The sequence below is a fragment of the Arabidopsis lyrata genome, assembly GCF_000004255.2.
Source record: "Arabidopsis lyrata subsp. lyrata unplaced genomic scaffold ARALYscaffold_1, whole genome shotgun sequence".
In the NCBI taxonomy this organism is placed as follows: domain Eukaryota; kingdom Viridiplantae; phylum Streptophyta; class Magnoliopsida; order Brassicales; family Brassicaceae; genus Arabidopsis; species Arabidopsis lyrata.
In genome coordinates, this window is record NW_003302555.1 from 27,711,654 (window position 1) to 27,737,934 (window position 26,281).

Below are 26,281 nucleotides of genomic sequence, written 5' to 3' on the forward strand. Positions count from 1 at the left end.
TGCGTAAATGTTTTTGTAAAGTGATACTGCACATATTACACTACCGTAAATTCATATAATCACTATACAAATATTCGGGCTTTTGTATGAGATTGTATAACCTCGAGGTGATATAAAACAATAGTAATATATATAGGGGAAAGATGTAATAAAGTAATCTGCAAATAAGAAAATGTAAACCTCTTGGGTCTATTTTGGGGTCATTAGAAGCAATTGATTAAAACGCTAATAAAGATTCAAGCCGTACGAAATGGTAGATACTACTAAGTACTAACCAAAGGACGATACGGAGAATAATGCACTTGCATAATATATACGTCTTTGTTTGAGACAACAAAACAGATACAAAAGCGAATTTAAAAAATCATAAAATAAATTAATAAAATATTTTTCCATATCATTATAATAATTTGTCACTTTCAAAAATAAATTTTGAAAATATTAGCATGTCATCAAACTATCCTATAAAATTATTATTGGATTCATCTGTTTTTATTGAAATATTAGTATTTAAGTTTTATATATATAGTAAATAAAGTTATTCCAGTTATCTCATTTTATAAACATTTTTTTTACCAAGAAGTTCTGGGCTAAAGCCGTAATCTCTCCAGGTCCGAAACCACAACATGTAATATTAGTTTCGTCACAGCATTTAATAAACAATTTGCTTATAACTTTATTTCAAAGTGTTAAATAGTTTAAAATTTACTATTTTAAGTTAAAGCTAGGGAGATCTCTTGTTGAAGTATAGCTATATTCATTGGATAGAGGGAAAAATATATTAATAGGAAAATAAAATTACACGTTAAATTGCAACAAATTTTGGTGTCGTTATGAAAGTTTGTTGATTCAGAGATTGATTAATTTTCATTGGAATTAACTTTACAAATTTCCACATAACAATACAGATTTTACTAATAGAACCGATGATATTTTGTTTATTCATAATATCCAATTGTGTTAAGAAATTCGAAAGTAAACACCCCCAAAAATATCGTTACATCTTTGGATTTTAATTAGCACAAAACAAGGAAAAAAAAAAGAGTAAAAAAAATATTTAAGGAGGAGAAATATGATGAAGATACACACGATTCAGATTAATATTTAGCTGAACTCAATCATCTTTTTCTGCTGATTCAAGTTCTTATAAAACTTCTTTATAAAATCATCAGCTGCCTTGTCCACGTGTCTATTAGCCACGTCACCATTTTCCGGCGTTAACGGAAACGGTGAGTCCGTTACTCTTAGCGGTCTAACCAATGGAGTCCGTCCAAACCCGGGGAAGTAAGGAGACAAAGCCACCGTTAAATCTGCCGGCGTGACGTTTCCTTTGTCTCCAACGCCGTTAAGAAGCTCAAGAACGGCTCTAGCGGCGGCTACGTCGTCGTCTAGCGTCTGAGGCGTTTGACCACACGTGAAGAGATTATTGTGACTCTTTTTCCTAATGAAAGCCATATTAGAGAAAGGGAATGAATAGTTTGGAGTGTTGCTGCAGCTAAACTCGTATTCTTGTCGCGATGACGCAATGGCTGAAGCAGCGTTTAGAGCATCTGAGGAGGTGGAACCGGCGTGGACACGACGACGGTGGTGGAACATGAGTTTCTTGCCACGTTTGAGAGTGGCGTTGAAGTCAGCGATGAGTTTGTTTTTTGAGACGCCTTTGCGGATCATGTACAAGAGAAAACGTACGATGTTCCATAGCTTCTTGCTTATTGGTACGTTTTGATCCATATCGAGATTTTTTAGAGAGAAAAGAGAGATTTGTGTTAATAATTTTTTTTGGAATTTGATTACTTATGAGCTAAGGAGAAGAAATGTGAGGGGTTTATAAAGGAAGAAAGAGAGAGAGTGGTACTAAAACGTGCAAGATTATAAAAATGATTTTGAAGACAAAGCAAAAGCTTATGTATTACTATTGGAGCATAATTATTGCATCCATGTCACTTTAAAAGAAAACAAATATAATGAACATGGACCAAATTTTAGAAGAAAAAAAAAGTAGGATGTAGGAATTATTGCAGCCTCTGAATAAAATTTGAAATAATCAAGATTTTAGAGTAAGTAGTTTTCTTGTAAGGTATTTTATCATTCAGTGTGTCCACAATGAATTACCATGAATGAAATTGAACTAATATTCGAATAAATTAATATTGGATCGAAATTCATCGAAGTGAATCGTTTGCATGCATCTAGCAAGTTAGTGTTGTCAACATTTGCATGCATGTGTTGTTCTAAGAATGAAATTATGATAGCTATACGAAATCTGATACGTTTTTAGGATATATTTTGATGTAACTAATCAAGTTAGGTAGGCTTAGGGTAGGGATTCATATGGTATTATGGTATCAAATCGACATGCCTACTGTGTCATTATCATATACGATCATTAATATTAAACAAACATATAATCACGAATTTTTTCTGAACACGTACAAAAATGTAACCACTTGATGTACTCATATAATGTTAATAAACCCAAATAATGGAAAAGCAGAAACAAAAATACAATTTAAGGTGGAAGAGAGCTATAACAAACTCTTATATATTAACTTTTTATTGTACTTTAGATTGCACTTTAAATTTAATTTCTTCATAAACCCAAAAATTGGAACAAATAAATATAAATTTTATTAAAATTGTCTCTAAAACTTCGAAGGATAATGGTAGGAATTTAGTAGGAGGTGAATCGTAGGAAATTGGTAAGATAATTTTGGTAGGTAATTAGTGATAAATATTTCGTAGGAAAGTTGAAGGATTAATTAAATTTCCTACGAAAATTTGGTAGGTAATTAATGAGAAATATTTCGTAGGAAAGTTGAAGGACTAATTAAATTTCCTACGAAAATTTGGAAGGAAAATGGTGATAAAGGCTCTACCAATTTCCTACGAAATTTCTTACGCACTTTCCTACGAACCTGTTTCGTAGGAAATTTCCCACGAATTTCCTACCAAATTCTGTTTCTTACGGGCGATTCCCTTCAAATAATTTTCGTAGGAAATTGGAAGGAAACGTCTATTTCCTACCAATTTCCTACGATATTGGCCGTAGGAAAACGCTGCATTTCTTGTAGTATAGCCATAATCTATATACTGATTTTATAGGTCTGCTTTATGTATTTAATAATTGTTGCATCCTTTTCTAAATATCTTTCAAAGGAAATTGCGTTTCAAATTAAAAACAAATAACTCTTTTCCTATTATTAATTGGCACACGATATTCATCCTAAACTAATGGCCGACATTAATGTTTCTTTCGTTTGATTCACATCGAAATATTCCGGTGTTTTTTAAATTTTCAGTTCGTAAGTTTTCATCGACATGGAACCAAGTTTATGGTTTAGTTAAGTAAACAAATAGCCCAAAATTATATAAACAAAAAATTTAATTAAAATTGATTTTTTTTTTTGTGCAAAGTTTTTGTTCCTTCTTGGTGAATTTATTTTTATTCCATTTGGTTTAGTTCTACTAGATTTAATTTTGTTCGGTATGAATAACAAACACCTTAAATGATTAAAAAAAAAAAAAAAAAAAAAAAAAAAAAATCCGACTTTTCAGACGCAAAAATTAGCCAAGATTTTGGTTTGTCTCCGGTTATTAAAAAAAAAAAAAAATATCAACCTTATCCATTTTGTCGCTGTGGAAACCTACACCAGATAGAGATGGCCATGGTTGAGTGTAATGATTGTCATACATTTTAGGAAAGGAAAAAAGATAAATTGAGTGATGGGCAAAATTTCTTTGTAAAGAAGTCGAATAAAAACTTTAGAAAGCTACAATGCACTATATAAGCAGAAAATAAAAAGATAATCACTCTTAATCAAACAACAAATTAAGCAAACATTTCTTGAGTTTTCAAACAAAACACTGTTTTATGTGTTCAAAGCAACATCAAGATTCAAAAACAACAACATGACCGTTTTACAATACAGCCAAAAGGCAAAAGCTTTGTCTGAAAATACAAAATACAATAAATCTCACACAAAGGACCAATTGATGAACACAAAGCAGATGCAATGAGCATTTTCTTCTTCATTCAGTACTTTCCAAGCAACTGCTCTCTCATACGAAACTGGTCTCCCCATGCTTGAGAGACATATCCCGCCTTGAAGGCATGCGAAACCCTGAAAATATAGATCCCGGTAAGTCGATAAAACTGAACAAATGCGATAAGAATGAAGATCAGAAAATGTTTCTAAGAACCTGTTGCATGATCTGTGGGAACTCAGAGCAAAGAGTTTTTCTTCCATTGTCATCAAATATCTTCTCTAAAGAGATGTCTTGAAGAGCAACTAATGTAGTCTCCAGCATGTCGAGTCCCGCCTGGTTCGCAAATGTGAAGACGGGCAAAGCCTAACCAAAATTCAAATCCCAAAACAGATCAGCAAATACACAAGTCAAGTACTCCATTCGAGTAATACACATTTATGTGTTTAACATTGTGTTTATTACCTTCATTGAGCAGCAGATTATAGCATCAGTGTGATGCCAAAGATTCTTAAGAATAGATTCATTGCCTTCGCTGTTTGATTTAAGTAGCTCAACACCCATGTAGCCCCTATTATCAACGGGTAATATGAGTATCTTTAGTAACTACACATTGTTGATTTGGTGGGAGAATTAGAACATATTTGATTGGTCGGTTTATACCTGTAACTCTGGCAGATCCAACGAGCAAGTGTTTGGGCTTCAGGAGTACCCAAAGGAGTGCGTAGACCAACTTGTGAACTGATATGAGAAGGAGAAAGAGCCAATGCTACTCTCTGCACCGATGATATGATACCTCGAACATACTGCCTAGCCATGGATGCTACATGTTCTTGCATATGGCTCTCGATACCAAACTCAAATGCTATTGTCATCACAGATCTTGCACATGTGGAGTTTCCTGATTGATCAGCTGAGGCTTTTGTTCCTGCTGAACCAATTTCCAGTGCCGAAGCAAGATCCAAGGTTCGGTTTGGACTAGATACTTCCTGCTTTCGGGTACAAGAAAAGCTTAATAATCTGACAAACTGAAAAATAGAAGACTTAGATGTAAAACATAATATATTCTAACCTTCGCGGAATCAAGAGGGATAATACGAAAACCAGAAGGAAGCAGAGGTGCATCATCCGCAAAAGAAGCGTCAATTGGAGCAAATATAAGTTCAGCACATGTTCCTACGGCATTTTCATCCATTCCGCTACAAAGCTAATCACAAGAAACATATATTTCAGGTACTAGAGACCTACATTAAAACCTTATGCAGAATAGACAACCTAAAGTACTTACTTGAAGAAGGAAGATGTCTCTTGGAACGATTGCATCTTCAGGGGAATGACCAAGACCTTCCAATTTGATGACTTCCATGAACTGAGAATGAATCCAACACCAACCATTACTTCAACTTATATTATGGAGATAAAAGAAAACAATTAAGGGCGTTGAAGAAACTTGAACTAACCTCTTCATGCTCAATAGTATGAGCAAGTGGAAGTATAACTTGCCCTCCAAATCCTCCAACTCGGGCACTACAAGGCCCCACTTTTACTGCTGCTGCTAAATACGCATCAATGTTGTTGTCAGCCCATTCTGATCTATGCTCCCTCAGAAATCGAAGCAGGATCGCCGGAGGAACATTCTGTAGTTGCAAAATCGTAAAAATGAAGGTGGAAAAGTGTTGAAACAATCATCAGTTGATCTATAAAAAAAAAGTGGTGTACTGACCTGTAAAAGCATTGATGCTTTTGCGCATAAAACAACATTGCTTACAGGAGCAAAGCCATTGGAAAATGTAAGATTTATACCCATTAGCTTGTCTGGAGAAGAGTTCACAGTGATTGTGACATCATCCATGCTATCTCCTATCACTGACCATCCTTCATCAGTGAAACCATTCACAGCTTCATTGAAGCCTCTGTAGGGAAATAAATGTATAAGATAGCAATATATAGAACCCAAACCCACCAAGAAGAAGAGCAAACCGTTATGTATATAAATACCTGCTTAGCCTCTGACTGAGAGCTCTTAAGGCAGCAGGACGCCGCCCCCACCCATTAACACTACTATTAGTCTGAGTAACCTCTTGAGCTATTTGCTTGAGTTGACGCAGTGCCTTTTAGACAAATTGGACAAATATACATCATGCAAGAAGAATAATTTCATATATCAGAATGCAAGCTTAGGAGAATAGATGAGTTTAATTAACATACTGCCATTGTTGTCTTCTGCGCAAGTACTTTTGGTGACTCATAGAGCGGGCGCAAGACCTCAGGCACGCTACAAGCCTATTTAACAGAAAACATATCCAAACAGTTTGGTTAACATTTCCAAGACACTGATTGATGCATTAGAATTAGTGCAGAGCGAGGCTTGTTACCTCCAAATCCATATGATCCACTATGTGTATGATTGAGCCACCACCATCACAAGGCCGTATCAAGTACCCACTGGGAAGCATCTCTGCTCTCACAAAATTCTGAACCAGTGGCATACTAGGACCATTTTGGGTGCTCTTCAGAGATCTCTCACAAACCTACAAGATTTGTTACACCTTGTGAAAAGGATCAACATGAATAAGAACACTGACAGAAAAGAAAAGTTACATACCACAAGGCTGCCATCTTCTAAAACAGAGGTGTAACGCAACAGCCAGAAATCGCGTGGTGGGGCCAACGTAGTTGGTGCATAGAGCTGCAAAAACCAAGAGGATGGTGGTCATTATTTTCAACATTAGAAAAATAATACTAATTGTAGCACATATAATTTAAAACTAACCTGCATATAAAGCAGCTCAATGGTTCCACCATTGGCTGTTGGCAACACGTTCATAACATCAACAGCTCGACATTCGCGGAACCACGAAGGACGATCCTTGACGATCTCTGCAACCTTGAAAATAGAGAAAACATTTTAATTTTGTTACATAAAATACATGTGGAGATTATATAAATCAGCGATGAGAATGATTCTATATACTTACCCTTGTAGGCTCAAGACCCACTAGGCCACAGGCGCGTGCTGCCACACCAGTGCAACCATGAGAAATAGCGATGATTCCAATGGAATCCGGACCAGGCTGTTACAGAAATACATAACAACCATCAACGAAAAAGCAGAGTAACTACTTGATATCTTACACTATAACCAATTAACAAAAACAAAATTAGAGGAATTGAGTCAAGGGCATACCTTCATTCCAGGCATCTGTACCCACTCGACAGCGGTTCCAGTTGCCTTTGAAAGAAACTCTGCTAAAGTTTCTTCTGCAATGGACAAAAGCCTGAAAACATCAAATGTATCATTGAATCTCAGAAAAATATGACAAAGTGTATTTTTTAAACAAACAGAGTAACCATATTCCAATCAAAGAACCAACCCTGCAGGACTAGCATCTCTTTGAGGATTTTGAGATGCCAATTGGTGCTGACCACTCGTCACCACCGACTCACAGCTTGTGTCTTTAGCTGGGAGTGAAGGCTGAAAAAAAGACAAATTGATACACATACCATCAAAAGGATATCATTATTCTTAAAGAAAACATTCTAGAGATCGATCATTAAGATAAGAAAAACTGAAGATATTGCAAGAGTAGAATCCTCACATTGGGAGTATGTTGACGGAAGTAGCTGTTTTCATGGACCAGCTGTGACACTTGCTTCTGCAACCTATCATTCTCCTCCATCAAGAGCTTGTTCATTGCCGTCAACTTCCGATTCACAGCTTGAAGCCGTGAAGCCTCTTTCCTTTGCTTCTCTCTGCATCTGAAGTTTATAACAGAAAACGAAAAAAAACAAAGATTGAATCAACTAGATAGAGAGAACACCACAGAAACATCCAATTACTACAATTCCAAGCAATGAATATTATTCTTACCTTCGGTTCTGAAACCACACTTTGATCTGTTTAGGCTCAATGTTAGAGAGAATAGGACACTCTCTGATCAACTGCTGACGGCGAATAGAACTCGGTTTAGGACATTCATGATAAAGCCTCTCAAGTGCTTCAACTTGTTCAGGTGTGTACCTCACATACTTGCCATTATCTAAACATCCCAACTTACCATCCTTGCAAGACATTGCCATTACTCCTCTTTCAAATTCTTCTTCTTCACAATCACAGAATCCACAAAGTCTACTCCTTTCTAACAGAAGATAACCTCAAAACCACAACATACTAAAAGAGGAGACAGAGAGCTTCTTAATCCACCACAAACTCCAAATCTCCAAGTTCCACTACCAAATCTAATCCATCTCAAATCCTAAGCACTTCGAGAAGCTTCACAAATCACATTACCGCATAAATATCGAATTCTGTTTCCTTCACAACTTCAAAACACACCAGAGGCTTTTCTTCATGCAATCTCAAAAGTACACACAAAGACAAAACCTATCCTTTTGATCACTCGGCGACTTTTAAGAGCTAAATACCAAAACACAAGAAAGAAAGAAAAAGACTTTCTTTTTTCTTTTTTCCCCCAAGATTACAACTTTCCCTTTTACAAACACCGAAAAAAGATTCGACCTTTACTCTGAACACACACACCCAAAAAAAAAAAAACAAGAAAGTTACAAACTTTTTTTATATTTTCTCGTAACGATGATAACACACAGAATCACCGAGTTGACTCAGCCATTAGAAACCCTGATTCCACAGATAACATGAAACGAAACCATAATAGTATCAGTTCTCAAACCCATATTCTCTTTCTTCGAGCTCTCATTGAAAAAAATGAAAACTTTAAGAATAGAAAAGAAAAACCCTAGAAATTTAATCGAAGGAGGAAAGAGGAAAGTAGAAGAGACGATGAAGAAGATGATGTATGTAGAAAACGAATCATGGAGCTACTGTACTATTGTTGTTTTTTGATGTTATCTACTTTGTTTTTTTTTTCCTCTAGCTCGTTCATGGCAACTTTGATTTTTATTATTTTTTGGCCTTTTTTTAATATTTAATAACTTTAAAAAATAATGAGATTTGATAGTGCTGTTGCGTTTGTGTATTAACTTTTTCGTTGGCATTTTCTTTTGTTTTTTTTTCTTTTTAAAAAAATATAATTGTCACATTTCATTGGCATTTTTTTTTCTTTCTAATTGTCACATTTCATAACCCAACAACACCTGGAGGAAAAACCAAATTTCTCTTGGATTTGTTTACTCTACTAATATTGTCTAAAATACCCTTTACATAGGATTATAGGAATAATTGTCAAATATTTTGCTCCAAAATATCAAAAAATATTGACATTTGCAATTGCACCCAAAAAAAAAAAAGTTAATTAACCTTAAAACATGCTAAATATAAAAATTATCAGTGGAAATTGTTGACGAAAAAAAAAAATGCCAAAAATAGAAGATTATAATTCTTTATTTTACAAATTTTTTATATCTATTGTTATGCAATTTTCTCGATCCAACCATGAAAAAAAAACTAATAACGTTAATGTTTAGTCCTTAAGTCTTGCTAATCTTATAAATTATATGCCCAAGATATGAAATTAGGTTTATAGCAATTGTAAGTCAATCCATTATATGACCGATAACTACATTTCTTTTTTTTTGTTTGTTTGTGAAAACTACTTTTTTACTATCAATAAACGAGTGGCAAAAGTGTAATAAGAGTGGAAAGTGGAGGGTAATGTAGATAAGAAGGAATATGGAAGGTCAGAGGCGTATAAAAAAATACGTAAGGGCGTGGGAGAGAGGTCTGCGTAGGAGACAGAGACAACATCATTACCTTCTTTGCATGCGTCTCCTCCGTCTTAAAGCTGAAGCTACACTTTCTTTCTTTTTTTCTCCATTCTCAATTTATTTTATTTTTTGTCAACTCTATTTCAAATATTTTAATAAAACTACACTTTTTACCATTCATACATTTTCCCAATAATGGAATTGTATTAACATATTATACTACTGATTTGAATTGTTCATCATGATGAGTTCATTCCTTCTTTGAGTGGTTTCAAGCTTCAACTTTTTCAATTACCAATATATTTTCATTATAGACAAAAAAAAGTGTAGAATTTGACTGTGTTTTAATTATAAACGTTGGACCGTTATCTTCAAATGAGGCCTAAATTTAGCCAAGCCCATTAGGTAAGGTATCACGGCTAGTGCAATTGTGAAAATTTTGAGTTTTTTTTTTTAGTGGGCTTGTTTTATTAGTTACCTACAGGTCACTGCTTTTTAATCTGTCCATTGATCTATTTGGAAAATCGAATGTTTAATTTCGTTTGCTCTTTTACTTATAACAAAAAGATTGCTATTTTTGCAAGAGATAATCCTAGTGGTTATAGCTGATTGCTTCTGTTCATGCAATTACAAAATTAGTGAACTAATCTCTCTGCTTTTTCAAGATTTAGCTTCTCAAAAAAAAAAAAAAAAAAAAAAAAAAAAAAAAAAAAGATTTAGCTTCTCATGTATTTACGTTATGGGCTGCATGCACCTCTTGCACTAAGTCAACGACGGGTTTGCATACAATGTATACTTTGGAAGATGGATCAGATTTTTCGCCACATTCTAAATCTGACAAGAGAAATGTCTTTCCATAGTTATGGAAAGAATATCACAATTTCTAATAAAAACAAGTCAGAATCAAGCGGATCCTTGTCTCAATTAAACCTCAGAATATAATCCGCGTATTCTAGTAAAAATGTTAATGGTCTCAAAACTCGTCGGACTTATCATCTGATGTTAGGTGTTTAGAGGTTTAGATTAGCTCAAATTTAACATCAAATGGTATTCTGGTCAAATTTAATTGTAGTTTTTTGCTAAATGGATAATGTTGATTACATATAAACACTATTTAAACTATTTACAAAATAGTGACATGCTTGCATCTTTCTCTACGTGAATCTTTCTCTCTGCAGGTTATAGTTTTTTTAATATTCCTGCAGATACTTGTTCAAATTATATCATCAACCTGCAAATTTTTGTATACTTAAAAATCCCAAGAAATCAATGTTTTTGACTTTAATTTGTTTTGTAGTGTCTTCCACGTTCCATTTGTTCTATAACCAACCAAATTAATTTAAGCATATGATTTAAGTGGTAAACTGCACCACGAAATTAAAGCAACGAAACTCCATACATAATAAATAAAATATCAAAATCAAGAAAAAGTCACAACGACCAACAAAATGAATAAAAAAGTGTATTGGTGATCAAAACTCAACGACAAAAAGGAGAGAGTGGGTTAGTTGAATGACCATTTTGTTCGCATGTCTACTCTCTCTTCTCCACCTTCTTTTTATGCTCTCCTATTTTTCCGACGACTCAAAACAATAAAAATTACATTTATTTATTAGTTTTTGTATATTCCAATTCAAAACTAATATACACAATTAGCTAAAAATAATTATTTTATGTACATCTAATAGCAAAATAATTATTACTCCCTCCGTTTCACAAAGAGTGTCGTTCTGGAGTTATTTCTTTGTTTCGAAAAGAATGTCGTTTTACATTTTTAATACAACTTTTGTAATTAATTTCTATATTTGCCTTGTATCCAAAACTAAAATCTTTTGTATTTAAATTATTAGAGATATATTAAATAAGGGTATGTTTGTATATTTAACTCATTTTTTAATATGTGTGAAATGTGTCATGACACTTTTTGTGAAACAGAAGGAGTATTAAAAATAAACAGAAAATGATACAAATTTCAGATTATTTTATGATGATACAAATTTTAGTTACATTAAATGTGAAACTAAGTAATTAGTTGGAGATATTAGTGGAATTGATCTAACGGCAGTTAAGTCTTAATTAATTGGTTTATCCAAAAAAACACATCAAAATTAATTAGTGCAAAAGACAAGTGTCAATAGTAAATAGATTCATAAATAGAATTAGAAACCCCAACAGAAATGTGAAGCTTCCAAAAAAAAATATCAAAAAGCAGAAATTTTTCTTCGTTCTTCTCTGAGATTTTAAAGGTTTCTCTTTTTTTTTCAATGGAAGAATCTCAGGGCATCAATGGCGTCGATGATTCATATCGTCATCTTCCAATTCTCTACTTAACTTTTTTAACGATCTGGTCTTTCTCCGCTTGTTCTTGGACAGTTAACACTTTCAAAAATCGACACTTTCAGGTCAATTAATCTCTAATTTTCTCTCTTTCATTTTGATAAAGTTTGGATTTTTCACTCTTGGGTTGATGAAATTTCTTCTCAAATTCCAAATATTGCTCAATTCAATCAGATTTTTGCAGAATGGTACTTGGGGTTTAACCATGAATTCAGATGATTCTGTTTTTGATTTGTCTCTTTTATGTTTTGAAACACAATTTGATTTTGATTATGTGTTTTGTTTAGAGCAGACAAATAGTTTACAATGGACTCTTGCTTCAGTTCCATTAATCAAAGCATTACAGCTTACACTATCTTTCCTCTTTTGGTAAGTCCTCTTTGTGAAGTTTTTGTTTCTATTAATGTTCCTTTGTCAAATTGAGAAACTTTTTTTCGATGTTATAAGTTGGTGAATTGGTATTTGGTTTGGTGGCAGGCATTCATGTTTTCACCATCACATTTGCTCTCTGTGGATGTCTTTTGGTGTATATGTGACTGGTGTTCTGTTTCAGACAGCTTCATTTGTCTCTTTTTTACTCATCTCTCATGGTTATTGCATCACTTGTGAACGGCTCTCATTGACTGAACGTAGAACCACTGCTTCACTTGGTTGTGTTTTTTACTTGACGCTTGTTGGATACAGAGCTTCTGTTCCTTATTTTGCAGTGAGTTTTTTTTTTACCTTTTTCACCTACTCATTGAAGCTACTGTTTTACTTACTTACCAGATGATGATGATGAATCAATATTCTTTTTTTACTTTCTCCAGGTGCTTCTGATACTTAACTACATGATCTCATTCTATGTTATATTCCACCACATATCGCAAAACCTAGCGGTCTTACGAGAACAGCTAAGTTTTATCGAGGATGAGAATGTTCAAGCTATGCATGATGCTGTCTATGCTAAATATATTATGTTCAAGTGCGTTTTGCCATTTCTCAGTACCCTCACTTTTATGGTGGACCGAAGTAGATAAACCGCTAAGAGTTTTATATCCTTTATGGTTTCAGAAAATTCCAAGGAGCTATGCAGATTGTAGCAATGGCAGAAACTGTGGTATGAGCATATCTTTCTGTTTTCACATCATGTCGGATTTGCTGCTTCATTGTTTATACTCACAGCCACCTTGACTTTTGGCAGATTTATATGAACATGGATAAATCCTCGCAGAACTATTGGCTCCGGCTACTAATTCGAGAATGGGCTCAGTTCTGCATTTTTCTTTATATTGGGTAAGTTATGATCCCACTTTTCAACTTCTCTGTTCTTACTTTGGTCAAGAACTAACAATGCTCCAAACTATACTTTGGCAGTTGGACTTTCAGGTCTCAGGACATGGCACCGCGTTTCTCGGTAATGCCTACACTAAAACCCAAAGAGAATACAATTATTCCTCCGATTTATAGCATGGTAAGTGGCACAATCTAAACGTTGTTTGCCTTATGGTATTTTGGATTAACTGAAACATATAGCTAACCCTTGCTTCTTTGATATGTTTTGGTTTTGAGTAATGTTCTACTTATGCTAATGTATATACTAAATATTTCAGGAAATGGACGCAAAATCTTTCAAAGAATTCAGAAGTCAAGAATGGAACATCGGAGTTGTAAGTCATTTCATTTATGTTCTTGTTCCATTGGATCATCAAACCAGAGTTTATGTAAACTCATTCTGCGATTTCAATCTCCTTTTTTTTGCAGCCAATGCCATATTCAAACTACGAAAAGCAAAAAGATTCAGTTCTAGTGATAATTCAGCATCCGCGATAGCATTCAGAGAGAAGCGGAAGATAGAACGCTTCCTCTTTCCATCTTCCTATTTAGAGTGAAAGATCACCAAAAACGACTAAGCGTCTCTCCGATTAAGACAAGATGCTTCCTCAGCAACTACTTTGTCCCTCTTTCCTTTTACAGTTTTAGTTTGTTTCTCTCCTTTGGGGTTTTGCGGGTTTCTTATCTTATAGAGATCTTATAGAGGAATAAAAGTTGATTTTAATGTATAGATGCAAAAATTAGTTCTAGTATAAATATGCTTCAAATGAAAATGTACACACAATGTTTCTTTTTCTTCACAAAATGAAACAAAAGAAACAAACAGTATGTCCAAATCCTTTTAAGAAAAAATCTCTCTTCTCCACATGTACACACAATGTTATTGAAAGGATTTTAGAATTATGGTTGGTTAAAGGTTTTGGTAAGAATTATTGCCAAAAAGGGGATTTTCAAAAATACTACAAATATGTCGTGTTTTTCAAAAATACGATTATTTATACAAAGTAGTATTTATTTCAGTTGATAGATACTATACTAGGACCATTCCGACTCTGGCCCGGCTTAGCACATGTGCTAGGAGTGCTAAGGCACAGGGTCCAAGGGTCGAATTTTTTTTTCTCAAGCCTAGCAGCAAATACTGATGTGAGGACTGATCAAGCGGTTTCCAATCAAACGAGGAAATTTGCTGGAATTGAAGATTATCAAAATTGCCCGAATTGCTAAATTAACGCAATTAATATGTCAACTGCTATAACACTGTCCTAATCCTATAAAACTAGAAACAGAGAGCAAACGAACAAGAAAACACCTATTGCAGTGTTTAAGTCATCACAAAGCTTCTTCCATGGCAACACCATCTGCATCCTCATCTTCAACCATCTCATCTCTGAAGAGAGTTTTGAAATACGGTAAGACCTTAGGAAGCACTTGCAAATCCGCCATGTTTATACTCATCAGATCAAAGGCAATGCAGGTATTATGCATATGCGACTCATCAATCACAGGAATCTTAGGATATCGCTGGCTAAAATGCGTGAGAACAATCCGATACGCATTTGCGGAAGATCCCACATCGATTGCTTCTTTAGTCGTGCTGTGATTCTTCGCCAAAGCTTCTTCTATCAATGCATCTTCAAACGTCGCCTGTAACGATGACAAGTTATAAATGTCGAATAATAGGTATGTCAAAAAGAAGTTAAAAAGAACTTTTACCTCATGTATTAGAACTGTTGCATCTCGTGATGCTTCAACGATCTCGGGACAAGGTCTTGTGTCGCCTGAATAAACCATTTTCCATCCCAGGATTCGTTCTCCAACACTATTTACTCTTTCAGCTGCTTTTATAACGACACCATAGGCTTGAGGACAATGTACAACAGGAAAACTAATCAAATCATCCAATCCGATTTCGCTAAGAACCTTCTTCAGATTCTTTAAACACAGCAAAACCGAAGAATTATCCGTCGGGATATCAGATCTTTTGAAGACACTCTGCATAGGACTTCCATCACTAAACAAAGAACCCTCTGCATCACCGCCGCCGCTTTCTAAAGAAGCCCAAGAAGTTGCTGTGGTGCTTCTACAATCAAGAAATTCCATATCTAAATCCTCAAGTCTTTGATATGCATCGAGAAAGCGTTTAAGCGGCCTCGGTCCCACCACAATCACTGGCTCGTGAGTCACTCCTTTCAAAAGCTTGCTTCTAAGAGCTAGAATCCTCGCAAGACCCGTATGGTGATCGGCGTGGATGTGAGAGATCCATATACATCTCAATTTTCTAACCGCCTCATCTGCACCGTTTAAACCATATCTTCTTTTAAGCTGGCCCAAGGTTCCTTCACCACAATCTAGGAGAAGACTACCTCTAGAGAATAGGTCAATATAAATTGCACTGACATTTCGGTATTTCGAAGGCTGAGACGAACCAGTGCCTAAGATAACAATCTCCATGTCATCTCGTCTAATGTTTTCAAGACAGCTAGGAAGAACAGTATTGCTCTCAGTCAGCCATAGCTTTTCGATGATCGTCTTGTCGTGTTGTTTATTCCAGAACCGCATGATTTCTCCGCATTTATCTTTAATCTCCGGAATTTCATCAAATAGCTCATCCAATACTTCTGAGGATGTCAATCGAGCAGGGATACAAGATCTGTCTATCCCACGAATAGCCACGGGACGCAAATTGAACTGCCCACAATAAACAGAGGAGGAGATTTTAAGAGCTAATGATAGATTCAGTTTCGATTTGCACCCTAAAATTTAAACCGTAAGTGTTGGAGAATGTCAATTACCTTGAGGAGATTTTCAGCAGAAATGCTTTCAGCAAGGTTTGAACTTGAGCACTGTAAGAATACAAAACTTTACTTCATTAAATTTTGACAAATCAAACTTATATCAACTTAATATGAGAAAAGCAATAAGCAACCTTGTTCCAAGGAGTGGAATCTATCATCGACATATCAGCAAGTTGAGGCCAAAATCCAGGAGCAGGAAAGAACTGCGGGCACAAATAGTTAAGTCTGGCAGTGATTCTTGAACTTGCTTTCAGAATTGGGAAAGCCATATTCTTCCTGGAAAAATACACAAAACGCAACGTAAGCACCGAGCAAATTACCAAACAGTTCTTTTATGAGAAACAACTATAAGAAGAGGAGCAACCTTTGATGTCCAGCAAGAATATGTTGACTAGAATGAAATTTATTCATCCAGCTTTGGTAAGTAGGACTACTTGTCACAGAAGATGGACTCAAATGTATAATACAATTTACAAACTTCGGTCCATCGGTTTGATCATCAGTACATGAATAATAACTATCCAAAGACTTAACTGAGAACAGTTCTGCGGCGTGCGACTCTGTTGGACAGTCCACAAGGAGAACAATAGGACCAGGAAGTGAAGGTCCCATAACATCACTTGGATAAACCTAAAATCAAAGCATGAACAGTCTGTTACAATTTCATACAATATCTCCACTCAGTGAGAGAGAAAAAAACAGTCATTGGAAATAACAGATATACCGTAATATCTCTTTCATCCGACTTCACTGATTCTCCGGACTGAAGTTTACTATATTTTGGACCAGGCTTAACACCAAAAATCTTCTTGGCCTTCTCTAAGTCAAATTTTCCCAATATTTCAGGTAATTCACATACATATACAACTGAGAGCTCGCCAGATTTGTTGCCAGAGTCTTCCTCAGAGTGACACGGTTTTAAGATAATCGCGGATATTTTCACAACTTCGTCATTCACAAGAACAATAGGATCAGGTGTACTCGAGGGACCAAAACTCCGCGTATGAACCATAGCCGCCCGTGGAATAAACGACTTCATTGCATCAACTAAATAGTTAAGATCCGAAGGACCCCATACATTCACCTTTGTAACAAAAACAATACTTCAGCAATTTCATATCACAACAAGAAACACAAAAACAATATAACAAAAATACTCACCGCAAGCCCTTCTTCACCAATACCAGCAAGAGTTAGTAAAAGACCTATAACAACATCAAAACAAGAATAACTCAGCATCAACAATAAACTAAAACCTCAAGCAACAAAGATAAAAGTCGAAGCTGGAACCAAACCTGGAAGTCCTCCTGCTGTCTCTGAGCAGACACGAGACAAAAACACATGATCTATCTGTAAAAATAGTTCACCAAATCATCAAAATTAAAACTCACATCAACACACACACATACAAAGAAAATAACAGAGGAAACTTACCTTTGATAGTTTAATCTTATGCTCTGTACAAAAACGTTGCAAGCCCTAAAAACACATTGAATTTACAAGTTAAGTGATCAAGAAACAAACTTTAAAGTACTGAATCCGTAAGAGCTTTTTATTTACCTCTCCAGCATTAAAAATGAATCTTTGTTTGTCAAAGAAGAGTAATACAGAAGATGATGTATCCTGAGTATCCATTCCCGTTCCAAGAATCTAAATTGATGAAATTTCACACAAAAAAGATCAGATTTTTAAGTATGGATGAGAGATTAAAAATTCAAAATTGGAATATCTATTAACCTGTGCGTAAGCAATAGTGTTAGAGGGATTAAGCTTTTGGGTTTTGCGTTCAAGATTTCTTTTTTTCTTATCGGTTTTATCAATTCCTTCAGCTCTTCGCTTATTAAAGACGAAAGAAGAAGACTTGGTACCATTAGTAGATTCGTTGTTCTCCATTGAAGAGGATGAAGAAGAGAAGAGGGTTGAGAGAGAGAAGGATCGTGGAGAAAAGGGTCTGAGAGAAAGAGGGAAAGGAGAAGACTTTGAAGAGAGGAGAAGAAGAAGGCGTAGGTTTTTGTGTAAATAGGGCATTGAGTTTATCATCTCTGCCTCTCTGGAGTCTTTCCTCTTTCGCCAGAAGGGTTTTAGGAGGCTTAGTCAAAAGAAGAATATTTTAATGATATTAAGTTGATGATTGGTAAGATTAGCAATAAGCTGGAGTAGCTCAGTTGGTTAGAGCGTGTGGCTGTTAACCACAATGTCAGAGGTTCGACCCCTCTCTCTAGCGTTATTTTATTTTGTGCCTTTTAAACTGGACATATATGAGACAATAGTATCAGGCCCAAAGCCCAAAGAGAATCTTATTTAAGAACAAAGTTTTTTTTTTTTTTTTTCCACTGAGATAGATTGATATGAGAAATGAAGAGGTACAAAGTTGCAGAACGAAAATGAGAACAATAATTAAACAACCCAAAGAAAAAGAAATAAACCCAATAAGAGTTAACCAATGGAACGACGATCTTTGTCGATACGATCTTGAAGCCATGAAGGTCCTCCTAGCGCCAAATAGGAGGTGAGACGTCCGTCTCTGGTGACACTGCATGCTATCTCCCTAGCCAATGAATTGGCTTTCGGTGAAGAGAGCTTGAAAGACACCTCCCCCATCACCCGTACAACCTGCAAAATTCTTCCAAGGACAGAACGATATTTTGGCCATTCATGTGGATTCTCCAGCCCGGAAATTGCAGCCGCGCAATCAGTCCACACCTCACAGTAAGAGATATGAAGATCATGAAGGCTTTGTAGAGTCCATAAGATACAGTGGAGCTCCGCTGCAATTCTGTTGAAAAAGGTAAAAAAGCATCCCGTGCATGGAACAGAGCATCACCCGTATGTGTTCTTATGATCCAAGCCCCTCCACAAAAGCTATCCTCATTTATCCAAGACGAATGTAAGTTACACTTAAGAACTCCAATAGCTGGTTTAGTCCAGAACCGATGGATTCGGCTACGGTTCCTTGAATCCCACTCCCGCTCCTGCGAAGTTTGTTGATTCTGTTGTAACCATTCCTCTGCTTCTTCTAACGCGGTAGCGATGACAAAGTGGTGATCCGGATTTCTGGCTGAGTATAAGACAGCATTCCGAGCCTTCTAAATCTCCCATAAAAGCCATGGTAGTGCAGAACGAAAACGCGGGTCTAACTCTGTTTTTCCAATCAGTCCAAACACATATTCCAGATTCTGCGAAACAGAGTTAGAGAAGCCTTGGCTTGGTACTGGGACATTGAAACCAGACCACACCTTCGCAGCCATAGAACAGGTGAATAGCACATGAGACACTGTCTCCTCTCCTATGTTACATATTGCACACATGGGTTGGATGTTGAGACCATGCTTCCTTAAACACTCCGCTACAACTAGAGCCCCAGAAAGAGCACGCCATAGGAACAACTTGATTTTAGGAGCTGTTATGATAGACCAAATCTTTTCCTTTAGCTTGTTTAAGCTCTGTATATTTGCCGGGACCAGCTCCATGGCTATTGCTTCTCTTCCCAAAACCCAGTTCCCGCTTTTTACAGAGTATCGTCCATCTTTAGTGTAAGCCCACACAAATCTATCCTTTAGAGCCGGGGCTGGGGGAAATGAACTGATCTGAGTAACGTCACCAGGAGGAAAAAGCTCCCTTAACCGGTTTAAGTTCCAACCGCCCTGTGATGTAATCAAAGATGAGACCCTGAGGTTAAGATCCATCATCAACTCTTTATTAATTGGTCGACGTGGGAAGTCATCTTTGATCCACTTATCTGCCCAAATACTTGTGTCCTCTCCATCCCCAATCGATTTCATGAGCCCTCTCTCTAGCAATTCCCGACCAAACATTATGCTTCTCCAAGCATATGACGGTCTATATCCAATTTTTGCCTCCAAAAAATTTTTCGTAGCAAAGTATTTAGCTTTATAAACACGGGAAACCAAGGATTCCGGGGCGTCTAGGAGTCGCCAAGCTTGTTTCGCAAGTAAGGCTTGGTTAAATCTACCAATGTCTCTAAAACCCAAACCCCCTTGTGATTTAGACTTACATAGCTTCTCCCATGAAACCCAATGCATTTTGTGCTTGTCTGCACATGCATTCCACCAAAAGCTGGACATGGCGCTTGTAATTTGTTGGCATTGATGCTTGTCAAACGGAAACACGACATTGCATACACCGGTAACGCCATAGCCACTGATTTTAAAAGAACTTCCTTCCCTCCCAAGGACAATGTCTTTTCATACCAGCCTCCTAGTCTCACTTTAAGACGATCCGTAATGAAACCAAGAAGCTCACGCTTAGAACCGCTAAAACATTCTGGGAGTCCGAGATACTTACCCGCACCACCTTCTTGGTCGATGCCCGTGAATAAACCAAGTAGTTTTCGCATGTAAGGATCAAGCCGCTTACCAAAAGTAATTGACGACTTCTGGAAGTTGATTTCCTGGCCCGATGCCTTACCATACAAGTGAAGACACTGCAAAAATTCCGAGCATTCTTTAAAGTTGGCTTTACACATGAACAAGCTGTCGTCTGCAAAAAGGAGATGTTGAATCGATGGGCAGCTCTCTGTCAAGCGTAAACCGGTGAGTTTGCCTTCAATCTCCGCCTTATTCATAATATGCACCAATGCTTCAGCACATAATATGAAAAGGAAGGGTGACAATGGATCACCTTATCGTATACCTCTTTCCGGTTTAATAAAACCATAAGATCCACCATTCATTATAACAGAATATGAGACGGATCTCACATAACTCATTATCCAAAGAACCACCTTAATATTAAAACCAAGCTTAAGAAGTAATTCCTCAAGGAAATTCTACTCTACTCTATCATATGCTTTTGACATATCGGTTTTAATCGCTAGGAAGTCTTCATCGCATCGTGGATTGGTACGCAACGCATGAACCATTTCATGTGCTAGGAGGATGTTATCGGAGATTAGGCGTCCTGAGACAAAGGCACCTTGAGTGTCCGACACGATCACGGGTAAAAACTTCTTAATCCAAGAACAAAGTACCTTAGAGACGATTTTATACATGACAGAACAAAGACTTATGGGCCTTAAATCCATCATCTTGGAGGCAATAGGTTTTTTGGGAAGTAGACAAATCTGAGTGAAATTCCATTCCGAAGGAAGAACACCCGATTCAAAAAACTGTTGAACCTCTTGGATCACTTGAGGTCCTACAATATCCCAATACTTTTGATAAAAATGTCCAGACATACCATCCGCTCCAGGTGTACTATCTCCTTTGATACTAAAGACTGCCATACGGATTTCCTCACCAGTTACCGGTCTAGTGAGGTCAACATTCATTTGATCTGTTACTCGTGGAAGCATCCCCTCTAAGGCTTCCGCCACAGAGGAGGGGTTCGATGTAGAGAACATTTTACGGAAGTATTCCACCGCAATCTCTCCCTTTGAACCCTCTGAGAATTGTTCAATCCCGTTGTCGTCGAAAAGTGAAACGATCCGGTTCTGAATTCTTCTCTGTTGTACACTTCCATGAAAAAAACTTGTGTTGCGGTCTCCATCCCGCATCCATTTTTCTTTACTTTTTTGACGCCAATAGAGTTCTTCCTCTCGATAGGCCTCAGCCAATTCCCACTTTAGATCGCGTAAGAGTGATAAATTTGGGATAACCTTATTGCCTTCATGTTCAAGCTTATCCCGAAGGACTGTTATACGCTCCTTGGAATTCTGATTAGTTGCTTTTTTCCATTGCGATATGAAACGGCGGCAGTCTGATATTCTTTGCATGATAGAAGTCTGTCCCGACAGCTCACCTTTGGCCCAGCCCGCTTTTATAGCTTCCGCAAACTCTGCTTTGGATGTCCACCGTTTGTTAAACATGAATCTTCCGGTGCGGGACATGTTTTCATTAACAAATCTAAGTAGAAGCGGCCGATGATCAGAACCAATTCTTTCTAGATATTCAGCTTGAGCTCGTGGAAAGAGTTGAAACCATGTTTCATTACCAAGAACTCTATCAAGACGATATTGTATCCACATCTTATTACGCTCTCCAGCCCATGAAAACTTGTTACCAATGCTTGGGACCTCCCGTAGATGACAATCATGTATCATGTTCCTAAAAGGATAGAACGATGATTCCACCCGAGCCGGGCCACCAAGCTTTTCTGAATTATTCATAATTTCGTTGAGGTATCCCAAAACTAACCATGGGTCATTCCTTAAGATGCTAATGTCAATCAATTTGTCCCAGATAATTTGTCTTAGATGGGTCACCGGATCACCATAAACACAAGAAATGTAGAAAATGAGTGAACCAAGTTTGACTTTAGCATCAATGATTCTTGAATCTGAAAATAGAATGTCTACATTGTATGAATCTTTCCAAAATAAAGTTAAACCCCCACTTAAACCTTCAGGATCGACGATATGCGCATTCTTATATCCCATCCAACGTTGTACCTTCAACACGTGACTACTGGAGTTTTTAGTCTCCATGAGGAACAAAAAATCCGGGAAATGTTCACGACGCATTCCCTTCAACGTGGGAATTGTCAAGGTGCCCCCCAACCCTTGACAATTCCAGCTCATAAAACTCATACTTGGCTCGGTGGTTCCTCATACGGAACCACCTTTCCATCATCGCATTTAGCGCTTTTTGATGAGATTATAGCTTCATCAGCAGCTTTTCTTTTACTGGGTACACCATCTTCCCCTGCCTTTGATGTAACCAGTTGGCTTGTAACTGTTCCTTCTTTTATTTTCTGTACAGCTTGTGCTTTCCTCTTCCACTGATTAGGACGCCGGCGTTTCTTCAGTGACTTGGAGTTGTTCCCGGTCAGTCCAGCTGAAAAGCTTTCCTGCATTACCGTAGGATGCAAGTCATTCTGAGAAGCCGTAGCGTACGAAGCAGAGGAAGATTGCCTTGGTTGAGGAATCCTTGTCATGGCTGCACCTTCTTTGTTAATTGATGTAGCATGTGAATCTCCTGTTTGCGAGTCAGAGCTAGAGGCCTGAAAATCCATCACTACACCTTTCCCTTTATTAACATCCGCTGTAAACTGAACCGAAGCTTCCAGTTGTAATAATGTTTTCTGGCCCTACGAATCTCCATCTAGATCCCATACTGATCTGCGGACCCTCTCGATACGAACTTTCCTCTCCTGCGGATCAATCACCGAGAGATACTGTCGCATTTCATCTAGTACTGGTTTTGCGATTTTTGGTCTACCAGTATCATCAAGGCCAACATCATCATCTGTTAACACACCAAACAAAGGGTCAATCTTTAGGGATTAAGCGAGATGGAACAGCAGGTCCAATCTTTCCCCTTCCCGTAGCAACAGTTTGCCGGTTTAAAGGGCACCTTTCTTTGTCATGAGTCAACCTTAAGCATTGATAGCATCTTTTACGAATCCGCTCGTACTCAATTCCAATGTCAACCACTTCCCCTGTGTGAAGCTGAAGTGCTCTGCTATTCTTCAATGGTTTGTGAATATCAAATAAAATTCGGACCCGCGTATACCCTTTACTCTGCGGCTTAAAAGGGTCAAAAGCTACATGTGTGACGCGCCCAATATGGTCTGCAATCTCCCGGGCTGTTTCTGCAGTATTATGATTCACCGGGATGTTACGTAGACGGATCCAAATTGGTATCACTTTCAAATAGTTTGCCGGCGGATTCTCCACCCACCTTTCGAGTGCGAGACTCCAATCATTAAAAGTCCAAGCACCGGTCTCCAGAACCCGCAATAGATCTGTCTCAGAATCAAAGATGAACTGAAACTTATCATTCGGGAGAGCAATCCCTCTTGCTCTGCTAAACACTCTCCAGGACCTTGGCATCTCATGAATCAGACTAGACATCTTGTGATTTTCCGGGCAAAGTAATATTCCTATGATGCTGCAGCCATTCCTTTCGCACGAGCTGAATTTGGGATGGTTTTGTAGCATAATCGGCTTATCATCTTCCAAGGACATCTCTTCAAGGGCTTTGTCGAGTGCGTACTCCATTCTCTGCGTCTTCTCTTGAAATCGAATACCACAGTTTTGAAGGCGCTCAAGAGGAGGAAGAACTAGGTTAAAACTTTTCTAAAAACTTCAAAGATTTTGTCAATATCTTGCTCAAAAACAGTCAAATCTTTCTCAAATCCGGCGAAAAAAAGGATATTTCCTGGTTTTACAACGCTTCCTTATTAGAGTTGAAACCCTCTAATACAGAAAGAGGTACCTAAGCCCACTCTTGGAGTTGTTGTTTTTTTTTACTTTTTAAGCTGAAAAATAAGAAAGTTTTTTTTTTTTCCTTTTTTGATACTTTGCATACAATCACATCGTAAACCAAACAAGCAAAATATTAGAAAAACAAGAATGATACATCATTCAAAATGAAAGATTTTTTAAGCAGAGGAAATAAGAGGAACACGTTCGGACTCGGTTGGCTCAGGTTTGGACTCGATAAAAGCGTTGGAGTAGATAACTCCGGCAAGTCCCCCACCAACAAGTGGACCGACCCAATAAACCCAATGTCCTGAAAAATCTCCAACCGCAAGAGCTGGTCCAAAGGAACGAGCAGGGTTCATGGAACCGCCAGAGAACGGACCGGCTGCAAGAATGTTAGCACCAACGATGAGTCCGATAGCAAGTGGAGCGATGGTTCCGAGAGTGCCATTGTTGGAGTCAATGGCTGTGGCGTAAACGGTGTAGACCAATGCGAATGTGATTATGATCTCCATTACTACTCCTTGTGCTGTTCCTACTCCAGCCGCAACGTTGTGGTCTGTGGATTGGAATCGCCTGCGTTTTAAAGATTTTTTTACGTTTTGATAATAATATCCAAAAAAAAAAAACACTTTTGAAAATAATATATGTTAATATGAAGTTGGTTAGTGATGTCAAATTGGTGAGTATGGAAAATACAAACCACTTGGGTAAAACATATATACTCACAAATGATACTATTATCAAATAAAAATAGAGATTATATCTCTTGAGAAAATGTATCAATTTCCGAAATTAATTCTCCATATAAATTACTTAAATAAAAACTGAAAAACATATATATGTTGAGTAAGAAAGTAAGTGAATACATTAGAGTTTAGACCATACCAAACCACCGGTGACAAATTTGAGAAGGAAGCAAGCTACGGTGGACCCGAGAAGCTGAGCAATCCAATAGAAAACTCCGGTGATGATTGTGACTTTTCCGCCAACAACAAGGCCAAAAGTAACGGCTGGGTTAACATGGCCACCGGAGTGGTTAGCTGCAATCGAAACCGCCACTAGTCCAGATGCATCAAGCGCCGCGTTCTCCGTTAGCTTCCCTATAATATACAAATAATTATCACATTCGTTAGGTATTAATCCATATATAATAACAAATTAGGAGACTTAAATACATTTTCTATGGGAAAAATGTAATAGTTTGATATGATCGGTTTAACAATTGAAAACTACGTTACAAAACCAATAAGATATAGGTCAACGTTAGCTTCCCTATGTATTACAAATAAGTGGTTAAGTAGTGACCCGTAATTACATATAATTATAGTGATCCATATCTAAAAATTAAGAAATTAAATTACAGTTTTTTATCACAATATAAAGATGAATTATTTCAATATAGATGTAACAAGTGAAAACAACGGTATATAGTAACCAATAGATAAGTTTCGATCCTATTTGGTTAATCATGATCTTATATAATCGAAATTGCGGAATTTGAAATGTTTTAGGTCGCAAATGGTACAAATTGAGAGATAGATAACCAACCAAAGGCAATGGCTGAGCCAACGCCAGCGAAAACAAAGAGCAAACTAGAGATGAACTCGGCGAGGTAAGCCTTTAAAGTGACCAGTTTAAAGGAGTCTTCAAAGGAACCAATAATGTCAAGACCGGCCATTGTTGAAAGGTGTGAAGAACGTATAGAAGAAGAAGAAGATTAGTTGCCAATGCAAAACACAAAAGGACCTTTTGCATGTCATACTCTATATATAAGAGCATATTCTTAATATAATCCACGCATAATTATTGACATTACTACTTTTAACAATATAAGTTTTGTTAGTGCGTTGGACATGAGTTCTAATGATTGGTTTTTTTACCTGTTATAAAATATTTTACATCATGGCCGGTTTACGAAAATGTTGATGATAACGACATGACTGATTGTTAAAAATAATATAAATCCGTGATAAAATAACACATTTATCAACTTATATAT

General features: G+C 36.9%; 5 protein-coding genes and 1 non-coding gene across 6 annotated transcripts; 2 read left to right on the forward strand and 4 right to left on the reverse strand.

The window, feature by feature from the left end:
* Positions 1 to 960: 960 nt before the first annotated feature.
* Positions 961 to 1,852, reverse strand: LOC9330418. The gene has a single exon (XM_002894311.2). The coding sequence runs from the start codon at positions 1,729 to 1,731 to the stop codon at positions 1,105 to 1,107; it is 627 nt and encodes a 208-aa protein (XP_002894357.1). The 5' UTR covers positions 1,732 to 1,852; the 3' UTR covers positions 961 to 1,104.
* A 1,942-nt stretch (positions 1,853 to 3,794) lies between these two features.
* Positions 3,795 to 8,905, reverse strand: LOC9330419 (homeobox-leucine zipper protein ATHB-15). Its single transcript, XM_021012927.1, has 18 exons — positions 7,856 to 8,905; positions 7,584 to 7,743; positions 7,359 to 7,459; positions 7,172 to 7,262; positions 6,963 to 7,058; positions 6,758 to 6,871; positions 6,590 to 6,673; positions 6,360 to 6,515; positions 6,193 to 6,267; positions 5,983 to 6,095; positions 5,708 to 5,897; positions 5,445 to 5,621; positions 5,273 to 5,353; positions 5,057 to 5,191; positions 4,648 to 4,973; positions 4,450 to 4,555; positions 4,201 to 4,350; positions 3,795 to 4,121 (listed from the first exon to the last, which is right to left on the reverse strand). The coding sequence occupies exons 1-18, from the start codon at positions 8,062 to 8,064 to the stop codon at positions 3,975 to 3,977; spliced, it is 2,511 nt and encodes an 836-aa protein (XP_020868586.1). The 5' UTR covers positions 8,065 to 8,905; the 3' UTR covers positions 3,795 to 3,974.
* A 2,932-nt stretch (positions 8,906 to 11,837) lies between these two features.
* LOC9327739 lies at positions 11,838 to 14,104 on the forward strand. Its single transcript, XM_021010341.1, has 9 exons — positions 11,838 to 12,071; positions 12,299 to 12,375; positions 12,484 to 12,712; positions 12,816 to 12,970; positions 13,060 to 13,105; positions 13,190 to 13,281; positions 13,363 to 13,459; positions 13,599 to 13,655; positions 13,750 to 14,104. Exons 1-9 carry the CDS (start codon positions 11,934 to 11,936, stop codon positions 13,816 to 13,818), a joined length of 960 nt encoding a protein of 319 aa, XP_020866000.1. The 5' UTR covers positions 11,838 to 11,933; the 3' UTR covers positions 13,819 to 14,104.
* A 398-nt stretch (positions 14,105 to 14,502) lies between these two features.
* Positions 14,503 to 18,174, reverse strand: LOC9327740 (tRNase Z TRZ3, mitochondrial). The gene is made up of 11 exons (XM_021013584.1): positions 17,853 to 18,174; positions 17,676 to 17,765; positions 17,550 to 17,594; positions 17,411 to 17,465; positions 17,277 to 17,320; positions 16,840 to 17,199; positions 16,480 to 16,745; positions 16,247 to 16,391; positions 16,113 to 16,163; positions 15,034 to 16,008; positions 14,503 to 14,964 (listed from the first exon to the last, which is right to left on the reverse strand). The coding sequence occupies exons 1-11, from the start codon at positions 18,153 to 18,155 to the stop codon at positions 14,650 to 14,652; spliced, it is 2,649 nt and encodes an 882-aa protein (XP_020869243.1). The 5' UTR covers positions 18,156 to 18,174; the 3' UTR covers positions 14,503 to 14,649.
* A 91-nt stretch (positions 18,175 to 18,265) lies between these two features.
* TRNAN-GUU lies at positions 18,266 to 18,339 on the forward strand. The gene has a single exon. It is a non-coding gene; the product is annotated as a tRNA-Asn (tRNA).
* A 6,002-nt stretch (positions 18,340 to 24,341) lies between these two features.
* On the reverse strand, positions 24,342 to 26,047 carry LOC9330421 (aquaporin TIP2-1). The gene is given in 4 exon segments (XM_021011005.1): positions 24,342 to 24,836; positions 24,838 to 24,855; positions 25,168 to 25,382; positions 25,831 to 26,047. Coding segments are annotated over 4 exon segments (741 nt in total). The 5' UTR covers positions 25,961 to 26,047; the 3' UTR covers positions 24,342 to 24,458.
* Positions 26,048 to 26,281: the final 234 nt, after the last annotated feature.